Raw genomic sequence first — 19,020 nt, forward strand, 5'->3', positions numbered from 1 at the left:
TCAGCTAATACCTTTGTGATGTCCCTCATCTGGGCCAGTAGTCAAGGAGCCTCAATCCTCACTACTGAGACGAGTGAGGGATGTTCACTTGGAACAGATACATGCAGTATTTCCAGATGCAGCTCTCTACACCAAGCACAATTTCTCTTAAGAGCACACATGGAACATGCTCAATCCTGAGGCTGTTTCCCTCTCTAGGCCATAAATAAGACTCCCCACTGACACAGCTGCAGAGTTAAGTTCTTAGCTAAGTGTTCCAAGCCAAGTCCTCCACCACCTTCTCTGTGAAAACCAGTGCTGTGTGTCTGCTCCAAGTAGCTGACACATGCGCTCACAAGCACGCACTCGTATGCACTCTCAGGTGCTCACTCCCACTCAAGCGCTCACTCCCACGCACGCACTTACGCACACACTCACTCTCTGAGATTTGATTTTCTCACACACACACACACACATACACGCACACACACTTGGGAAAGGCTGGCACATATTTGCCAGCTATGTCCCCTCTTCCCAGTCTATAAGGTAGATGCTGCCACCAGAAGACTACAAAGCCAGCTACTGTAAGGCTGTTACAAGGGTAGCCAATTATACCAAGTAAAATTAATACTAACACAAATGGTAGTGTTTGACCAATGCAGCAAGGCTTTCAGGAGCGGCCACAGTGTCTTAAATAAATATATACAAGTACTCTCAAAGGTTAAAACATTCTCTAAAAGACCAGCCACAATGAAAAGTTTAAATATATTTAATAATAAAAGAACATATAAATACCAAATATCTGTTTACAGTAGGCATCAGAGTTGGTCACAGGAAATATTAAAAATAATACAGATAGAAAGGTTCACACAGATACAGAAAAACAATACTTAACTAATCTCACTATATTTTCCTGACTGACTAAAGAATTACTGTTCCCTAGTTCATTTACTAGAGCAAAGCAAGATGACGTAGGCGAGTGGCCCTTCTTTGTCAGGCTTCAAAAACACTGCCCTGAGACTTCTGTCTCATCTAGTGTTAAAACATCATTTCAGTGCTAGATTACAGAATGACATCACATACATCTGACTTCTGGTTCCCACACTACCCAGTTTACTAGAACCTGAACCAGAATCTAGCACTTGTGTCATAGTGCACACCCACACAGAGCTTTGCTAAGATGCATTACAGCATCTGGAAACTGTAAAAACATTTCAAAAACTTCCACCCTTCCCAGGGTAGCAATTAGTTCACCCCTAAGGACAATACAGTAGGATTCCTAATCCTGGTTGTCAGACATTTTGTCTCTGGCTGGAATCAGAACTGTAAGATGCAATCTTTATGGCCTAAACCAGGTAATTTAATTTCAGACTATTTTTCAAAGTTAGCTGGACTAAGATTAACCTCTTCTCTTCCAGTATTCTCTGTTGTAATATATTAATTTCAACAGTTAAAATACAGTCTGACATACAGGAGTATTTCTTTTCTGACTAGCAAGACCCACTGTTGGTACGTTGTAGCATAAGCAGCTTTACAAATACATTTTCAGCACAAGCACCTGTACAAATTAGTTTGATATACAAGTGACATATAATTCTTTACAAAACTCCAGCTAGCTGTGCTGGCATATGTTACACATCCACTGCCCTACTTCTCCTGACATAGCTGGCACTACCTCACATCATCACAACCTTGTCATTAATTTCTGTGATTTCACTGTCCAGTGGCATGGTTTAGGATTCTCTTGTGAACCCTGACCTTAGGGTCTTAAAGCCTTTTCTGTGTTAGTGAAGTTTCTTTTCCAAGGATAGTCATTCTAATTGAAGGCATTCTGACCCACACAGATTTGAATTGCCTTAATCTAGCCCTTTATTGTAGATATTTCCTTGTGATTTGGTCAGCTTTGGAGGAAACTTTTCTACCTATTTTAAAGTGGTGAATCATTGTGCTCAAATGGAGCTTGGTTACAGCATTTGCAGTGATGCACTTTCCAGAGAAAACTGTTTGCTAATATGACAGGATTGCACTTAACTCAGTAGAGACTTCCTAACAGAATGCCTGCAAAGATAGATGGGTGAGGTTTTTCATTCAGGCTCCAGTTACGTAAAGTGCGCTTTTCTGATTTAATTTTTTCTGTTACAGCTATGATAAGACTTCAGTCTGTTACCAAAACATTGTGCCAGAGCTGTTTCCTCATTAACTGCTGCTTTGGATGAATTGTGCAGAGGTCACTTGGTCATCCCTGTATAGCTTTGGAAAGCACTGTGTATTGGAAGTTACTTCCAGACCAAGGTCTTCAGAGAGACATTGATAAAGGATAGAATCCCTCAGGGTAGACACAAAAAATATGAGCTAGTAGGGACTGTGTCCTGTCACTTCATGCAGTGAGATCTCTATGATACCAGCTATAGATGTCACTGGTACTTGCTGTACTGTTACTTGTGTAGTAAGGTTCTACCTGAAACAGCTGTCTCTACTGTGTCTTGTGCTCTATATTTTCATAGTTGTGGTAACTGTGGATGGAGCAGTGGTAACGTTGTCACCTCACAGCAAGAGGTTCTCTGGTTGGATTTTCGGCTGGGGTGCCTTCTGTGTGGAGTCTACATGTCCTCCCTGCATTCGTGTGGGTTTCCTCCAGGTGCTGTAGATTTCCTCCCATGTTACAAAGACGTGCCTGGAGCATTTCTCCCCGGGCCACCTCGGAAAATTGGCTTTGTTCCAAGTCGGACTTTCCCGGTAAACAAATGTTAAATAAATAAAACTTTCACATTGCACTGAACTGTACAGGTAGAAGGTAGTTAGTGTATTGTATTGTAGGGTAGGTGTGATGGAGTCGGCATCCTGGAAGATTTTCTATGCTGAGCGGCAGTCGTAACACCTGTGATGTGAGTTGTAGCCACTCCTACAGCCAGGTCTGTAATCAAGGTAGCACGAGGACAAATTGCCTATAGCTGCCAATTTCAAAAATATTGTTATAATTCATACATATAATCTAGTTTTCTTATTGATAGGAATAAATTGGTTTCATTTTATCAAGCTTTTCTGAGCCACATTATCTGCCAGGTTTTCCTGTCACCTTTAATGTCTAGCATCCTTGTGTCCTTTGGTTGAGCTGAAATGTTTCTGTCTTTTGCGTTTGCATTGAAATGCTGTACGTGATCAGAGAAGATGGGCAGAAATTTTCTGGTTATTTCTTAAATGTCCTGGTTCACAAACATGGATATTAGTGTGTAAAAATGTAATGTAACTGACCCAAGTATGTGTAGGTGAAAATCTGTAGCAGGAAACTGAAAAAATTAACTGCATGCTGTTTTTTCTGTGTGGATATTTAGAATATGGTATTAGTAAGAATGGGTTCATATTTATATTCGTTGTGCATTGATTTTTTCTTATGTTTGCAAACCGCATAATGTTTCTAAATTTGTTTAGTCTGATATTTAAGGCCATCTATAATATATATATATATTTGTGTGTGTGTGTATTTTTAGTAACTTTTAACCTCCTAATGTCACATTTTTTGTGTTGAAGTGGAGGTGACCACAGTTATCTGTGACAAACCAGCAAAAGCCAAGTTACTTTTGCAGAACATAGGAAAAAAAGAGATTTCATGTTTGAAGACCATCATTGTTATGGACCCTGTAGACACTGATGTTTTCGAACAGGCAAAGGAATGTGGGGTTGAGGTCCTACAAATGAAGGAAGTAGAGGTGAGTAAAAATTATCCCTTTTCAGGTCTGTTGGCCTTGTTTTGAAGAAATATCTTCAGCAAAACAAAGTAAATGAGCTTTAAGATGTAATACTAACCTCTATAAAATGTTTGTTTTATGTTTTAAATGGTTGAAAAATTTGTATGGGTTTCTTTTTTTCCTTTTTTTTTTTTTTTTTGCAAGAATAATTATGTCATGATTACAGGTGGTACTTGTGCATGGTGCAGTTTTAAATTTTACACTGATGTGCTTGATAGCCATTTAAGTCTGTTGCACATAGTTTCATAGGTTGTTATTAGGCTAATGAACACTAAGCCCATTACAAGCCTAGCCACATATACCAAACCATTTGGTTCCTGAGTATCATGGGTATCTGTATTAGAGGAAGCATGTTACGGGGTAACTAAGGATCTGAAGTAGTTTTCTTCATTTGATCTTCAACCTGTGGAACTTGTGGGTTATGGATCCGTATCGGATTCGAGCCGGCAACTTTTGCTAGCATCAGCTCTGAGCTCCAGACTCCTCCCCTTACCCATAACACACCTCCACTGTCTTCCATCCCCGGATCTCGTTTGCAGATGTTTGCTTCACATCGTGTCTTCTGAGCTCCAGCTAGCAGTGGGTTATTAAACTTTGAGAGTAGAAAAATGTTCTCTTTTTCGTCAGATTAGGTTAGTATAGGTACCCCTTCTCCTCTCCTCGCTTGGTGTGTCGAATGTTAGTGGTTTTCAGGTAGAGTAGTTTGTTTTGTGGTGTAGGTAGTAGCATCCCCTACCCCCCTTAGTGTTCTCTGTAGCCAGTGTGGTGAGTGGGTGTGTGTGTGTTTGTAATTTAGAAAGATCTTGCCTGTTTTTTTTTCTGAGGCTATCTTTTTGTTCTGGCTGAAAAGCTTGTTTTCAAGCCTGCACAGAGTGTGGCCATAAGCTTGTTTTCAAGCACTGCACAGAGTGTGGCCATAAGCTCTCTCCAGCGGATGGCCACACGCTGTGTGTTTTGTGCTTGGGTGTGGCCCTCGAGCATGGAATGTAGTATTTGTGCGGGCTTCAACCCCCACGCCCTAAAGGATAAGAAGGCCAAGTTGGCCCTCAAAGGTCTTCTTCCGACTCTTTCCTCGTCTTCGGTCACAATGGCTGCTGTAGCCACCTCTCCATCCTCTATTCCTCTGGCTTCTTCTCCCTCCCATTCTTGGACTAAAACTCCTGTATCTAAGCCTATGGAAGCGGAGCAGAAGAGAGTTAGAGAAAGGGAGAGAGGTAGAGAAAGGGAGAGAGAGTCAAAGACTAGGAAAAAGTGGAAGAGGTCCCCGGACCTCGCTTCACCCAGCAAGACTCCACGGACCCGTGACCTCCCTCTGCTCCGATCTTCGAGGTTCTCCCCAGAGCTAGAGAAGACACGTCCAGCCTCTCGGGCCTTGGTACCCTGACCCGCCAGGTCTGAGTCCGTGGCCTCATCACGGTCATCTCGCTCCTTGTATGATATGGATCTGGATAAGATGAGGAGGTGCTTTATCCATACACAGATCCAGATGGGGGTCTTGCCAGCCCCCCTCCTTCTGAAGGGGGAACTCACTTCCTTTCTTTCAACCCATTTCTCCTTCTCCGATCCGATCTTCAGCTTTGGAGTACTCTGATGTGAGGTTGGCTTTGGTCAGGGGGTTGGCGCCAACGGTACCAGTTTCCTCGACGCCGACAGCTGCCTGGAGTGTTTCTGATCCAAGCCTCTCTCTGAGCCGAAGCTTAGGTGTTAGATCTGAGGGAGTGGAACCTTTTCTGTTGGCTCCAACTTTGTCGGGCCAGGTTCCCTCCCTCGGAGCTCCGTCCACCTCTGGCCCGGTTCCAATTCTCGCGCCAGACTCAGGGAGACTGGCCTCGTTATTGGTTTCCCAGGAGGTCTGTTTTCCTTCGGCGTTTGATGTGGTAGAAAGGGTCTTCTCTGTCAAATCGAGACCCCTAACCGCCCCCTCGGACTCCTCCCAGACCCCCCCCGGCTCTGTCTGCCATCCCCATTATCTTACCAGAGGGACAGCCCATGCTCGAAGAGCCCGAGACGGTTCCCCCTGATGAACAAATTGCTTGCGAGTGCCCCCCCGGAGAGCCCCACCAGAGATGTGCCTCGCAAGCTTACTTGCTAGAGGAGGCACTTGGACTCTCCCGAGTCCCTCACCGCGGACACTGATTTAGATGATGGAGAGAGGGTTCCCCAAGATCACCTCCTGAGGATGTCTCCTTTGGAGACATCATGGAGATCCTGCGCCAGTGGGGAGGTTGGTTTTCCCCCAAACCCTCTTCTGATGAGTCTATGTTCCTGGAGGCTTTCAACAGAGGGCCATCTACTTCCTGGGTGTCCCCTCCCGCAGATCCTTTGGTGGATTTGGTCACCTCGGGGGGCATGAAAGGAAACGGACACCATGGAGCCTTTCCCAAAGCAATACGATAAAATCTTAAGCCCCCCCTCCATTGATAGACCATCCTGGAATAAGGGCTCCCTTGGACGCCATGGTGGTAGCATTAGCCGCTAAGAAGGAACTTGCACAGGAGAGTTCCTCGGTCCACTCTCCAGCCAGAGAGTCACGGCTGATGGCCCGCCTAGAGAAGTGGGTGTATGCTTCAGCTACCTTTTCGATCAGGGCGCTGAATTATTTGGCCCATGTCACTAGACTTCAGCATGACCTAGTAAAGGAGCTGGAGGAGTCTCCTCCCAAGTCCATGTCGCAGGAGGACAAGGCTTCGTTCTCCGTGAGGATGGCCACTCTAAAAGCGGTATCTAATACATCCATGCAACTCCTCTTCCATGCTAAGGAAGGAACGGCTAGGGCGGCTGGGTCCAGCGTATCCATGAGGCGTAACGCCTGGCTCAGGTTATGTCAATTTTTCGAACCCTTCAAGGCATCGTTTGCCAATGCCCCTTATGACGGATGTTCATCGTGTTTCACTGTTGCAGTCATTACTTTTGGGTTAACCGCAGTCGGCCTGAATTCCAAAGTCTTGGTCCGACGTCTGTTGCTGTCGCCTCTTCCCTTATGTCAGTGCGCCAGGGGTGTACAAGATGCAGCCGAAGCAGAAGCATTTCGCAGGTGCCGGTCAGCCGACTCCTGAGATTTTCGTGTTCGAATTTCAGATCCGAAGTCTTCATTTAAAGCTAAGTACCCCATTGGGGAAACTTTTTTCTTGCTCCAGACCGATGTCAGAAAAAGTTAATTGTATTTCTTATGGGAAGCAAATACCTCATAAGGACTTCCATTCTTATTGTATTCCTTGCCTAGGCCCTGATCACGACGTAGCTAATGCAGATTTTGTGCTAGATTTAACCAACGCACTATTAAGCGTCGGTACGATTTTGCATTTCATTACTTTGGCCGAAGATTTCATTACACGATGTCGTCGGATAGCCATCCTACTACCGCAATTCACAAGAAACGCAAAGAAAAGGAAAAGGACAGGCATCCAAGGTCCAAAACTGATGACGAGGCTTCTTCTATGCCAGTCACCTGTTCGCTGGTTCTCAGTGAGGCGCTTTCGCAGCCCCTGACGCCCGCTACCTCAGAGCTGCAGGCGGCTTCCGACTCCCACGTGGAGCAGACGAGGCCTCTGGAAACTCAAGGTATTGGACACTTGGAAAATACTCCCTCAGATGGGTCTGGAGCTGCTGAGCAGGCATCAGCTTCTGAGGGTGTTTTCAGGCCTACACAGTTATATATAAAACCGACTACAGCTCCAAAGGCAAAGAGTAAAGCACCACTAAAGACAAAGAAACAAATGCAGCAAGCCCATGGACAGGCCTCCATGCCTAAGAAACAGATGCTCAAAATGGCCGAAGACCTAATTACTTTGATCAGGGGTTCCCACCCCCCTCCTGAGAAGAGGCCTAGGCAAGAGACAGAATGTGAATCTTTAGATCAGGTTTCCATTTCCTCTGGCTCCTCTTCTGACCAAGAATACTCTCTGCCTCCCTATGAGGATTCAGATTGCTGAAGAATCTATCCCTTCAGCCTCCCCTCCTGAGGATTTCTCTTTTGGGGAAACCCTGCATACCATGAGGGAGCACTTCCACTGGGGGAGCCAAGACTACTCGGAATCTAAGAAAAGGCTTAGAGATTTTCTTTTACTACTTCAGCACAGGCCTCTTGCTATCCCTTCTGTTTTAGACATTGTAGATTATGTATTTTCAGAGTCCAGCCTGTCCCCTGACTCTTTACCCCCTGCACCTGTTAAGCCAGACAGCTACTACAGGGTTCCAGATTCACATAAATTTCTTTATAAAAACCCTGCTGCTGACCCAGAAACTATTTCTCAGGGTCCCAAAGCTTCCACTGCAAAAAAACGTATCCCCTCTGATAGGGATTCAAGGGCACTGGACAGATGGGGGAAAAAGGTTTACACTTCTGCTACCTTGGCTGTGAGGGCTTTAAATTGTCAATTTCATATGCTTAAATACCAGCAATACTTATTGTCACTGCTTAAACAGAAAATGTTAACAAATTCTGAATGTGCAGAAAACAAAGAAATGCAGGATTTATTGCATGCAACTGAACAAGTGGGAAAGCATACTTTGCAATGTGGTTTTGATTCTCTAGAGGCCTCTTGCAGGGCCGCTGTTACGGGTTCTGTCATTAGGTGACATGCTTGATTAAAGGAACAGAATCTGCCCGATCATGTTAAAGCAAAATTATTAGATGCTCCATTACAGCATGATACTTTGTTTGGTGTTAAAGCAGAAGAGGTGTTGAAGAAAATGGAGGACAAAGCGAAATCTATGCAGACAGTTAAGAATTTCTTAGAGGTGCAGCCACCCAGATTTAGCAGGAACTGGCCTACAAAGAATTGGTCCTTTCCAGTGTCAGACAGGCCACAAAGAGGCAGATCCCAGCCCCAAGGCTCATACAGGCCTAAACAATAGGGCACTTCTATCTCCAAAGGCAGAGAAGACAAATCAGAGCCATACAGGAAACAGTCCCAATGACTTTCCTCTGCCATAACCAAGCACTTATCTTTTAGCAGCCCCCTTAGGGGGAAAACTAGCACTTTTTTCACAAAATTGGCACATGATCACCCAGGACAAATGGGTCTTGAACATAGTGTCTCAGGGCTACAGGTTCCACTTTCACACCCTGCCAAGGGCAAAAGGTATGCCAGACCTGCCACACAATCAATGGGCAGAGGCACAAAAGCAAGTTTCATCCCTCATGGACATGAGTAAAATCCTTGTCCCTGCTCTTGTTGTGGCACTCGCTGAATGGCCCTCAAGACTTTTCTTGGTGCCCAGAAAGGACAAAGCCTGGAGACCAATACTGGACCTGTCTATTCTAAGCACATTTCTGGACGTTCCAAAATTCAAAATGTTGACTGCAGCAGCTACTGCCCATGCTGGGCAAGAAGGCTTGGCTCGTAACTTTGGACCTAAAAAAGGCATACCTGCATGCCCCAATCAGATAATCTTGCAGAAGATACCTCAGATTCATAGCTGGCTCAAAGCACTACCAATTCTCTGCACTGCCCTTTGGCTTATCTACTGCGCCCAGGGTCTTCACAAAATGCCTGACACCAGTAATTGCATTTTGCAGACAAAGAGGAATTCAAATATACCCTTACTTGGACGACTGCCTTATTCAAGCAGAGAACAAGGACATTCTACTAAAGCATCTGGTGCTTGTAAAAAGATTACTAATTTACCTAGGGTACACGGTAAACGGAAAGAAATCAAAACTAGTACCCTCTCAAGAGATAATATTCCTGGGTGCAAGCTTAAATACAACTGCCCAGATGGCTTATCTCACGCCAGACAAACAAAGGCAACTGACTTCTTACTTCAAAATGTTGGCAACAAAGACCCATTTATCTGCAAGAAAAATTCTGCAGGCTTTGGGCTTCATGGCATCCTGCATTCTGCTAATTCCATATGCCAGACTGCATATGAGCACACTACAATGGTATCCAAAAAGTGTTTGGACTCAACATTGCCGCAGCCTGGAAACATTAATTACCCTCATTCCCTGCCTGCAACAGGAGTTTCGATGGTGGGCACAGCCTTGTCACAACAACAAGGGACAGCCATTCGCTCTACCCACAGCCAGGCAGACACTAACAACAGATGCATCAGATTATGCCTGGGGGGCCCACATGGCAGGAAAATGTATTCAGGGCACATGGCCTGCAAGTCAGATGCATCTTCATATCAATCAGAAAGAGATGCTAGCTGTTCAGAATGCCCTGACAGCTTTCAAGAATCTACTTCATCCAGGACAACTACTGATAGACGGACAATACTACAGTCATGTGGTACATAAACAAGCAGGGAGGCACACATTCCTACCCCCTCTGCAGACAAGCCATGACTTTGTGGGACACAGCATTGACTTATCAAGTTCACCTGCAAGCACAATTACTGCCAGGAAAAACAAATACTCTGGCAGACGAACTAAGCAGAAACCTCATGGATCCCCACGAGTGGAAACTGGATCCACAAGTCTTCAGCATGATAACAAGGAAATGGGGATGCCCAGACATAGATCTATTTGCCTCCCCTCACAACTGCCAACTACAGAGATTCTGCACAAGGACTTATCACAAGCAAGCATGGAAAGTGGATTCCCTATCCTTCAGCTGGAAAAACCTAACAGTATATGCCTTCCCTCCACTGCCTCTCCTCCCAAGGTACTCCTAAAGGTCAGACAAGAGGAGCCAAAAATGATACTGATTGCCCCAGACTGGCCACACCAGCACTGGTACCCAATCCTGAAGAACTTGTCTCAAGGTCCAGCCTGGACATTGCCTCAAACTTCTCACTTACTGACCCAACAAAACAATCAGATCCTGCACAGCCAACTCAGGACCTTAAATCTGGCAGCATGGCGATAATGTAGCCATTCAGAACACTCCTCTCTCCAAAGTTGTAAGGGATGTTATTTTGGAGGCCAGGAGGCCCAGTACCAGAAAATCTTATGCAGAAAAATGAGAGAGATTCTGTGCTTGGAACCAGGAACAAGGAATTGACACGTTCATACCATATATTCCTCAGATTTTACAATACTTAACTGAGATGCTGGACAAAGGCCTATCATTTTCATCAGTTAAGATTCATGCCTCTGCCATTTCAGCCCATTACAATACAGAACCACCTATCTTTTCTCATCCTTTAATAAGGCAGTACCTCAGAGGGGCCAAAAACATAAGACTGCCAAGGAGAGCAACAATACCTATATGGGACCTCAATTATGTCTTGGAAAAACTCACACTGCCTCCTTTTGAGACAGCCTCAACAGCTGATATAAAATTCTTATCCTGGCAAACAGCTCTGCTCCTAGCAATAACCTCTGCAAGACGAGTCTCTGAGTTACAGGCACTCATGGCTGTGGAACCTTTTTATCATTTTCCATCCAGACAGGGTTTCTCTGAGGACGAACCCTACATTTATGCCTAAGGTGGTGTCCAGTGTGGCCCTTAACCAAACCATTCACTTGCCTACCTTTTATCCAAACCCACAGAACAAGGGTGAGAGACTTCTGCATTCTTTGGACATACACAGTTACGCATCTACTTGGACAGAACTAAAGCTTTCAGAAAGACTGTGCAACTTTTAGTGGCATATACTGCAGGATCACAAGGAAAGGCTATCTCAGAACAGACCATTTCAAAATGGATAGGCCATTGCATTCGTTTCTACTACTCACAGCATGGCAAATCAGTGCCTAAGGGCATTAGGCCACATTCAGCCAGAGCAGCAGCCACTTCAGCAGCCTTCCTCAGAGTACCACCAACCAAAGACATCTTAGAGGCTGCAACTTGGAGATGTTCATCGTGTTACCCTGCTGCAGTCTTCACACTTGGGTTATCCTGTCATCAGGCGGTCCCGCAGTCGGCCGGATTTCCAAAGTCTTGGTCAGACGTCTGTTGCTGTCACCTCATCCCTGACGTCAGTGCGCCAGGGGTACATATATTGCAACCGACGCCATTTTCTTCAGTCTTTTTTGCCGTGCGGTGCCCGAAGCAGAAGCAGTTTGCAAGTGCCGGTCGGCCGACTCCTGAGATTTTCGAATTCGAATTTCAGACCGAAGTCTTCTATAAAGCTAAGTACCCCGTTGAAACTTTTCTTGCCTCAGACCGATGTCAGAAAAAGTTAACAATTGTATTTCTTGTGGGAAGCAAATACCTCATAAGGATTTTCATTCTTATTGCATACCCTGCCTAGGCCCTGATCACAACGTCACTTCTTGTCGTTTTTGTGCTAGATTTAATAAACGTACTATTAAAAGACGATTTGATTTTGCACAACACTTTTTTGGCAGAACATTTAATTATAACATGCCGTCGGAGCTACCGACTACCAGCGTGCACAAAAAGCGCAGGGATAAAGATAGACAGACCAGGCCTAAGCCCGATTCCGAGGCCTCGGTTGATCCGGTCTTCGGTTCTCCGGTTATCAGTGAGGCTCCGACGCTACCTCTCACTACCACAGTTGAGGAACCCAAGACCGCTACGGATATTTTGACGGAATGTACTAGGCCGACGCAGCCTTTTACTTCAGGCCCTACCGACGACTTACCTAACAAGGACGTCGGTACTTCTGAAACACCATCGCCTTCTGAAGGCGTTTTCAGACCGACTCTTACAGTCAAAACGTTTTCCAAATCGAAGACTCCTTCCAAATCGAAAAAGGCTTCACTTCAGTCTCCTGTTCAAGGCCCTATACCTAAGAAACAGATGCTCAAGATGGCTCAAGATCTGATTTCTCTTATCAGGGGTTCCCAGCCTCCTCCTGACAAAAGGCCTAGACAGGAGGAAGAATTTGCTTCCTCTGAACAACTGTCTATTTCTTCGTATTCCTCTGAAGACCAAGACTATTCCTTCTCTCCTTATGAAGATTCTGATGCTGAGGACACTCTTCCCTCAGCTTCCCCTCCAGAAGATTTCTCTTTTGGGGAAACTTTACACACTATGAGGGAACATTTTCACTGGGAAGGTCAGGATTACTCCGATTCCAAGAAAAGGCTCAGAGAGTTTTTTACTCCCCCAACACAGACCTCTAGCCATCCCTCCTGTTTTGGACAATTGTGGATGATGTCTTATTTAGAATCCAGTTTCAACCCTGACTCTCTGCCTCCTGCCCCGGCCAAGCCTGACAGATACTACAGAGTATCTGAGTCTGATAAATTTCTTTACAAAAGCCCAGTAGCTGACCCAGAGACTATCTCCCAGGGTCCCAAGGGGGCTAAGGCTTTCATGGCTAAAAATCCAGTACCTTCTGAAAGGGATTCAGGAGCACTAGACAGAGGGCAAAAGGTTTACACCTCAGCCACTTTAGCTATGAGAGCTCTAAACTGTCAATTTCATATGCTTAAGTATCAGCAATTTCTGATCTCTCAGTTAAAACAAAAGATAACAACCCTTCCTCAACAAACTGAATTGAAAGAAGTACAGGATTTGTTGCACGCCACTGAGCAGGTGGGCAAACATACCTTACAGTGTGGGTTTGATTCTTTGGAGGCCTCCTGCAGAGCAGCTGTCACTGGATCAGTTATACGTAGGCATGCCTGGTTAAAGGAACAAAGTCTGCCTGAACATGTTAAAGCAAAACTACTAGATGCTCCCTTGCAGCAGGATGTTCTTTTTGGTGTTAAAGCAGAAGAAGTTTTAAAGAAAATGGAAGATAAGGCAAAATAAATGCAGACAGTCAAAGATTTCCTACAGGTACAAACCCCCTCGCTTCAGCAGAAACTGGCCAACCAAAAATTGGTCCTATCCAGCCACTGAGGGGTAAATACAGGCGCCCAAGGGGCAGAGGACAACCACAAGCTCAGTATAAACCTCGCCAATGGGCCACTCCAACCCAGAAGGGAGGAGAAGACAGGTCTCAACCCACCAGAAGGCAAACTCAATAACTTGCACCTCAGCTGGCCAAACAAAGCTCTTTTGTCAGCCCCCCTGGGGGGAAAGCTAGCGCTATTTTTAGACAACTGGCACATGGTCAAAAAGGACAAATGGATCCTAGACATAATTTTACGAGGTTACAGATTCCACTTTCACACCTTGCCAATAAAAAGAGGAATGCCAAACTTGCCACAAAATCAAAGGGCAGAGGCTCAAAAACAAATTACAGCTTTCATGGCCATGAGAGCCATTCAAAGGGTACCAACTCAAGAGCAAGGCCAAGGATTTTACTCAAGACTCTTCCTAGTACCCAGGAAAGAAAAGGCTTGGAGACCAGTTCTGGACCTTTCAATTCTAAACACAAGTTCTCAAATTCAAGATGCTAACACTACAGCAGCTACTTCCCATGTTGGGCAAGGAAGCATGGCTGGTAACGTTGGACCTCAAGGAGGCATACCTGCATGTCCCTAGCAGACAAAGTTGCAGAAGATACCTCCGTTTCATTGCAGGTTCAACCCATTATCAATCCTCTGCACTGCCCTTTGGCTTATCTATTGCGCCCAGAGTATTTACAAAATGCCTGGCACCAGTAATTGCATATTGCAGACAAAGCGGAATTCAAATATATCCATACCTGGACGACTGCCTCATCCAAGCAGAAAGAAAAGACATTCTCATACAACATCTGGCTTTTATGAAGCATCTACTAAATCGTCTGGGGTACACAGTAAATGAAAAGAAGTCAAAACTAGTACCCTCACAAAAAATGACATTCCTGGGTGCCAGCTTGGACACAACGACCCAGAAGGCTTATCTTACACCAGACAAGCAGTTACAACTGACTCAATATTTCAAGACAATGGCAACAAAGACCCAATTAACTGCAAGAAACATTCTGCAGGCTTTGGGCTTCATGGCATCTTGCATTCTGATAATACCATTTGCAAAACTGCATATGAGGAAATTACAATGGTACCTAAAAAGCGTATGGTCTCAACACAGCCACAGCTTGGACACAGTGATATCTCTCATTCCCTGCCTTCAACAGGAATTTCTATGGTGGGCACAGGCATGTCACCTCAACAAGGGTCAGCCTTTCACCTTGCCCCCACCCAGGCAAACTATCACAACAGATGCTTCAGACTATGCCTGGGGGGCACATATGGCAGGGCAATGCATTCAAGGCCTATGGACTGCAGAACAAAGAAAACTGCACATAAACCAAAAAGAGATGCTAGCTGTACAGAAAGCTCTGACAGCCTTCAAGGATCTACTACAACCTGGACAACTCGAAATAAAGACGGACAACACCACAGTAATGTGGTACATAAACAAACAAGGGGGCACACATTCCTACCCTCTTTGCAGGCAAGCAATGATCTTATGGAACACAGCTCTGACCTACCAAGTCCAGTTACAAGCTCACTTCCTGCCAGGACAGAAAAACACATTGGCAGACAACCTAAGCAGAAACATCAAGGATCCCCATGAGTGGAAGCTAGACCCACAAATATTTGCAATGATAACTCAAAGATGGGGCCTACCAAATATAGACCTGTTTGTCGGTCCTCAAAACTACCAGCTGACAAAATTTTGTACAAGAACATTCCACCATCAGGCTTGGAAAGTGGATGCTCTCTCCTTCAGTTGGAAAAACCTGACAACATATGCCTTTCCTCCATTACCTCTTCTCACAAAGGTACTTTTGAAGGTCAAAAAAGAGAAACCTTGAATGATTCTCATAGCCCCAGACTGGCCACGCCAGCACTGGTACCCGCTATTGAAGAATATGGCTCACAGTCCACCATGGATATTGCCTCAAATACCTCATTTGCTCACACAGCAAGACAAGCAGATTCTACACAGCCAGGTCAAAACCTTAAACCTGGCTGCATGGCAAATCAATTAAGCAGCCAGCCAGCCCCTCTGTCACAAGCAGTACTGGATGTTATTCTAGAAGCCAGGAGGCCAAGCACCAGGAAGGCTTACTCGGATAAATGGAAAAGGTTTTCTGCTTGGAACCAAGCTAAAGGCCAAGACACAACTCAGCCTCATATGCCTCACATTCTGCAGTATTTAGCTGAGATGTTGCATAAAGGACTTTCCTTCTCCTCAATTAAAATCCATGCTTCAGCTATTTCAGCTCACTACACAATCCACCTTTATTTTCAAACCCACTCCTAAGGCAGTTCCTCAGAGGGCAAAAACATTAGACCACCTAGAAGAGCTCCTACACCAACATGGGACCTCAACTTTGTTCTGGAAAAACTAACATTACCTCCCTTTGAACCAGCTTTTTCTGCAGACCTTCAGTTCCTATCTTGGAAGACTGCCCTGCTCCTGGCAATAACTTCTGCTAGGAGAGTTTCAGAATTACAGGCACTTATGGCAGTGGAACCTTTCCTCATTTTTCATCAAGACAGAGTTTCTCTACAAACTAATCCTTCCTTCATGCCTAAGGTTGTTTCCAGTGTAGCTTTAAATCAAACCATCCATCTGCCCACTTTCTTCCCCAATCCACTGAACAAAGGTGAGAGACTCCTACATTCCTTGGACATTCACAGGCAGCTTCGATATTACTTGGATAAAACTAAGGCTTTCAGAAAAACTGACCAGCTCTTTGTTTCCTATGCTACAGCTTCTCAAGGGAGGGCCATTTCCAAGCAAACCATTTTTAAATGGATAGGCCATTGCATACGTTTCTGCTATACCCATCATGGGAAACCAGTTCCTCCTACCATTAGATCCCACTCTACCAGGGCAACAGCTACCTCTACAACCTTTCTCAGGGGGGTTCCTACCAAGGAAATTTTAGAAGCTGCAACTTGGAGTTCTGTACACACCTCCACCAAACACTATCACTTACCTCTTTATTCTAAGTCCAGGGCAGGCTTCGCCACTGCAGTTCTGCAGGGCCTCATTGCCTCCTCTTACCCTCTATAATGCCTCCACCCTACCTTAGCTTTGGGACTCAACCCAAGTGTGATGACTGCAGCAGGGTAACACGATGAACATAGTACAGTTTTGTACCTACCATAAATGTAGATGTTCGAGTGTTCACCCTGCTGCAGTCCAGGTTACCCTCCCTCCAACCCCTCTGATCTACTGGCTAAATCTTTGCTATGCCTTACTGATGTATTTGCATATAGCTGAAGGGTTTTTGTGTCTGTACAGTGTTCTCACGTTTTGGTACGAATTTGGATCACCTTTTTGGGGGCACCTGACATCTGGGGCAGGAAAAACTGAAGAAAATGGCGTCGGTTGCAATATATGTACCCCTGGTGCACTGACGTCAGGGATAAGGCGACAGCAACAGACGTCTGACCAAGACTTTGGAAAATGGGCCGACTGCGGGGACCGCCTGATGACAGGATAACCCAAGTGTGATGACTGCAGCAGGCTGAACACTCGAACATCTACATTTATGGTAAGTACAAAACTGTACTTTCAGTGCACACTTTTACAAAGCAGTACCACGTACCTCTACTCTAAATCCAGAGCAGACTTTGCCACTGCAGTTCTGCAGGGCCACATAGCCTCTCCTAATCCTATTTAGCCCAGCCACCCATCCTCTGCTTTGTGATTCAACCCAAGAGTAATGACTGCAACAGTGAAACATGATGAACATAGTACAGTTGTGTACCTACCATAAATGTAGATGTTAGAGTGTATTAACTGTTGCAGTCCAGGTTACCCTACCACCATCCCCCTTTCATTTGCTGGGTTTTATCTGTACTTCTCTATTCTATACAACCTATGTGGTGTATTTGCTTGTAGATGAAGGAAATGTTTACTTTAGTGCATGCATGTTTATTGTCATAATTTATTTAGCCTACCCTTTTGGGGGCACCTGACATCTGGGGCAAGAAAAACTGAAGAAAATGGCATTGGCTGCATCTTTTATACCCCTGGCACACTGACGTCAGAGAAGAGGCGACAGCAACTGACGCCTGATCAAAACTTTGGAATTCAGGCCAACTGCGGGTAGCCTGCCAGCAGGATAGCCCAAGAGTAATGACTGCAACAGTGAATACACTCTTAACATCAGTATTCCCAGGACACTCGGGGCTCTCCTTCCCCCAGAGGCAGAGGGGGACAGAATGGACGCCAGCCTAGAGGCAGAGGGGGTCCATGGAACTTTGGGTCTCGCAAACCTTTCTCGGACAGACCCGGGAAGCAACCCTGAGGGGTTGCCCGACTGCTTTACTCTGGAGGCAGTTGGGGGACAATTGTCCTTGCACCAAGTGGCATGGGAGTCCATAATAATGGACTGCTGGGTGCTTCAAATCATATCCAGATGATACTCTATCCCCTTCGTGGGTTCCCCCATATCTCCCAGACACCTCCCGGACATACCACCCACGCAAAGGGAGGCAGTAGCACAGGAAATTTCCAAGCTGCTAGTAAAATGAGCCATCTTAACAGTCCCCCCAGATCAGTCCGGATCGGGCATCTACTCCAAGTTCTTTTTGGTGCCAAAAGAAAACGGGGGACTTGAGGCCCATTCTGGACCTCTCTACCCTGAATCTGTCAGTTTCCAAAGAGAAGTTCCGGATGGTCATGCTACAGTCCATCATGCCGTACCCGCAGGAGAGTGGCTGGATGTGCTCATTAGATCTCCAGGATGCTTTCTATCACACAAAAATGCACAGAAGCTCCAGGAAGTTCCTCCGCTTTCATTTAGGAGTCCATCATTACCAATTTCGAGCCCTACTCTTTGGTCTCACCACAGCTCCCAGGGTGTTTACCAAAGTGATGGCGGTTGCAGCGGCTCACCTGAGGCTTCAGGGGATTCAGGTCTATCCGTACATGGACAATTGGCTCCTCACTACTCCCACCAGGCGTCTACTTTCCCAAACCAGGGATTATTTCCTGACACTTCTGTGTTTGGGAATCACAATCAACACATCAAAACCTCTACAAAATATCTCCCGTGTGCTTGGTTACACATGCGGATTCTTCAGTCGACTCTAGCGGTTCAGTGGTCCCTGTTGGAACTGCCATTGACTTATCCTGTTCTGCTCTGTCGAATGTGTAGGTCGTCCCTCATATGGTGGGAGCTCTCCGGACATTTTGGAGGGACGACCCTTTGTTCCAGCCCCGGCCCAAACCACAGTGACCACAGATGCCTCCCAACTCGGGTGGGGGGGTATTGTTCGAGCAGGACAGTCCAAGACCTGTGGTCCCCCATAGAGACCAGCTTGCATATCACTGTCGTAGAGATGAGGGTGGTCCTTCTAGCGTTGCAGGCCCTTCATGCCTTTCTTCCTCTGGGAACGATTGGTATTCAGTCAGACAACATATCAGTAGTCTGGTATATCAACAAACAGGGAGGGACCAGATCTTACCCCCTTTGTCGCGAGGCCATAAGAGTGTGGGAATGGGCGATCTACACCGGTCGCTTGCTCATCGCAATGCACATTCCGGGACGGTCCAGCATTGTAGCAGACAGGCTGTCGGACCATTCTGAT

General features: G+C 45.7%; 1 protein-coding gene across 5 annotated transcripts in view; it reads left to right on the top strand.

The window, feature by feature from the left end:
• The window catches only part of ACSL1 (acyl-CoA synthetase long chain family member 1), a 1,450,848-nt gene that overhangs the window by 304,187 nt on the left and 1,127,641 nt on the right, over positions 1 to 19,020 (top strand). For all 5 annotated transcript variants that reach the window (XM_044089832.1, XM_044089833.1, XM_044089830.1 and 2 more), the window contains one exon: positions 3,508 to 3,686. In XM_044089832.1, coding sequence (XP_043945767.1) covers positions 3,508 to 3,686 — 179 coding nt within the window. The remainder of the gene's footprint in view (positions 1 to 3,507; positions 3,687 to 19,020) is intronic.

Source organism: Protopterus annectens, chromosome 12.part0, assembly GCF_019279795.1.
Source record: "Protopterus annectens isolate FY-2018-M chromosome 12.part0, PAN1.0, whole genome shotgun sequence".
NCBI lineage: Eukaryota > Metazoa > Chordata > Ceratodontiformes > Protopteridae > Protopterus > Protopterus annectens.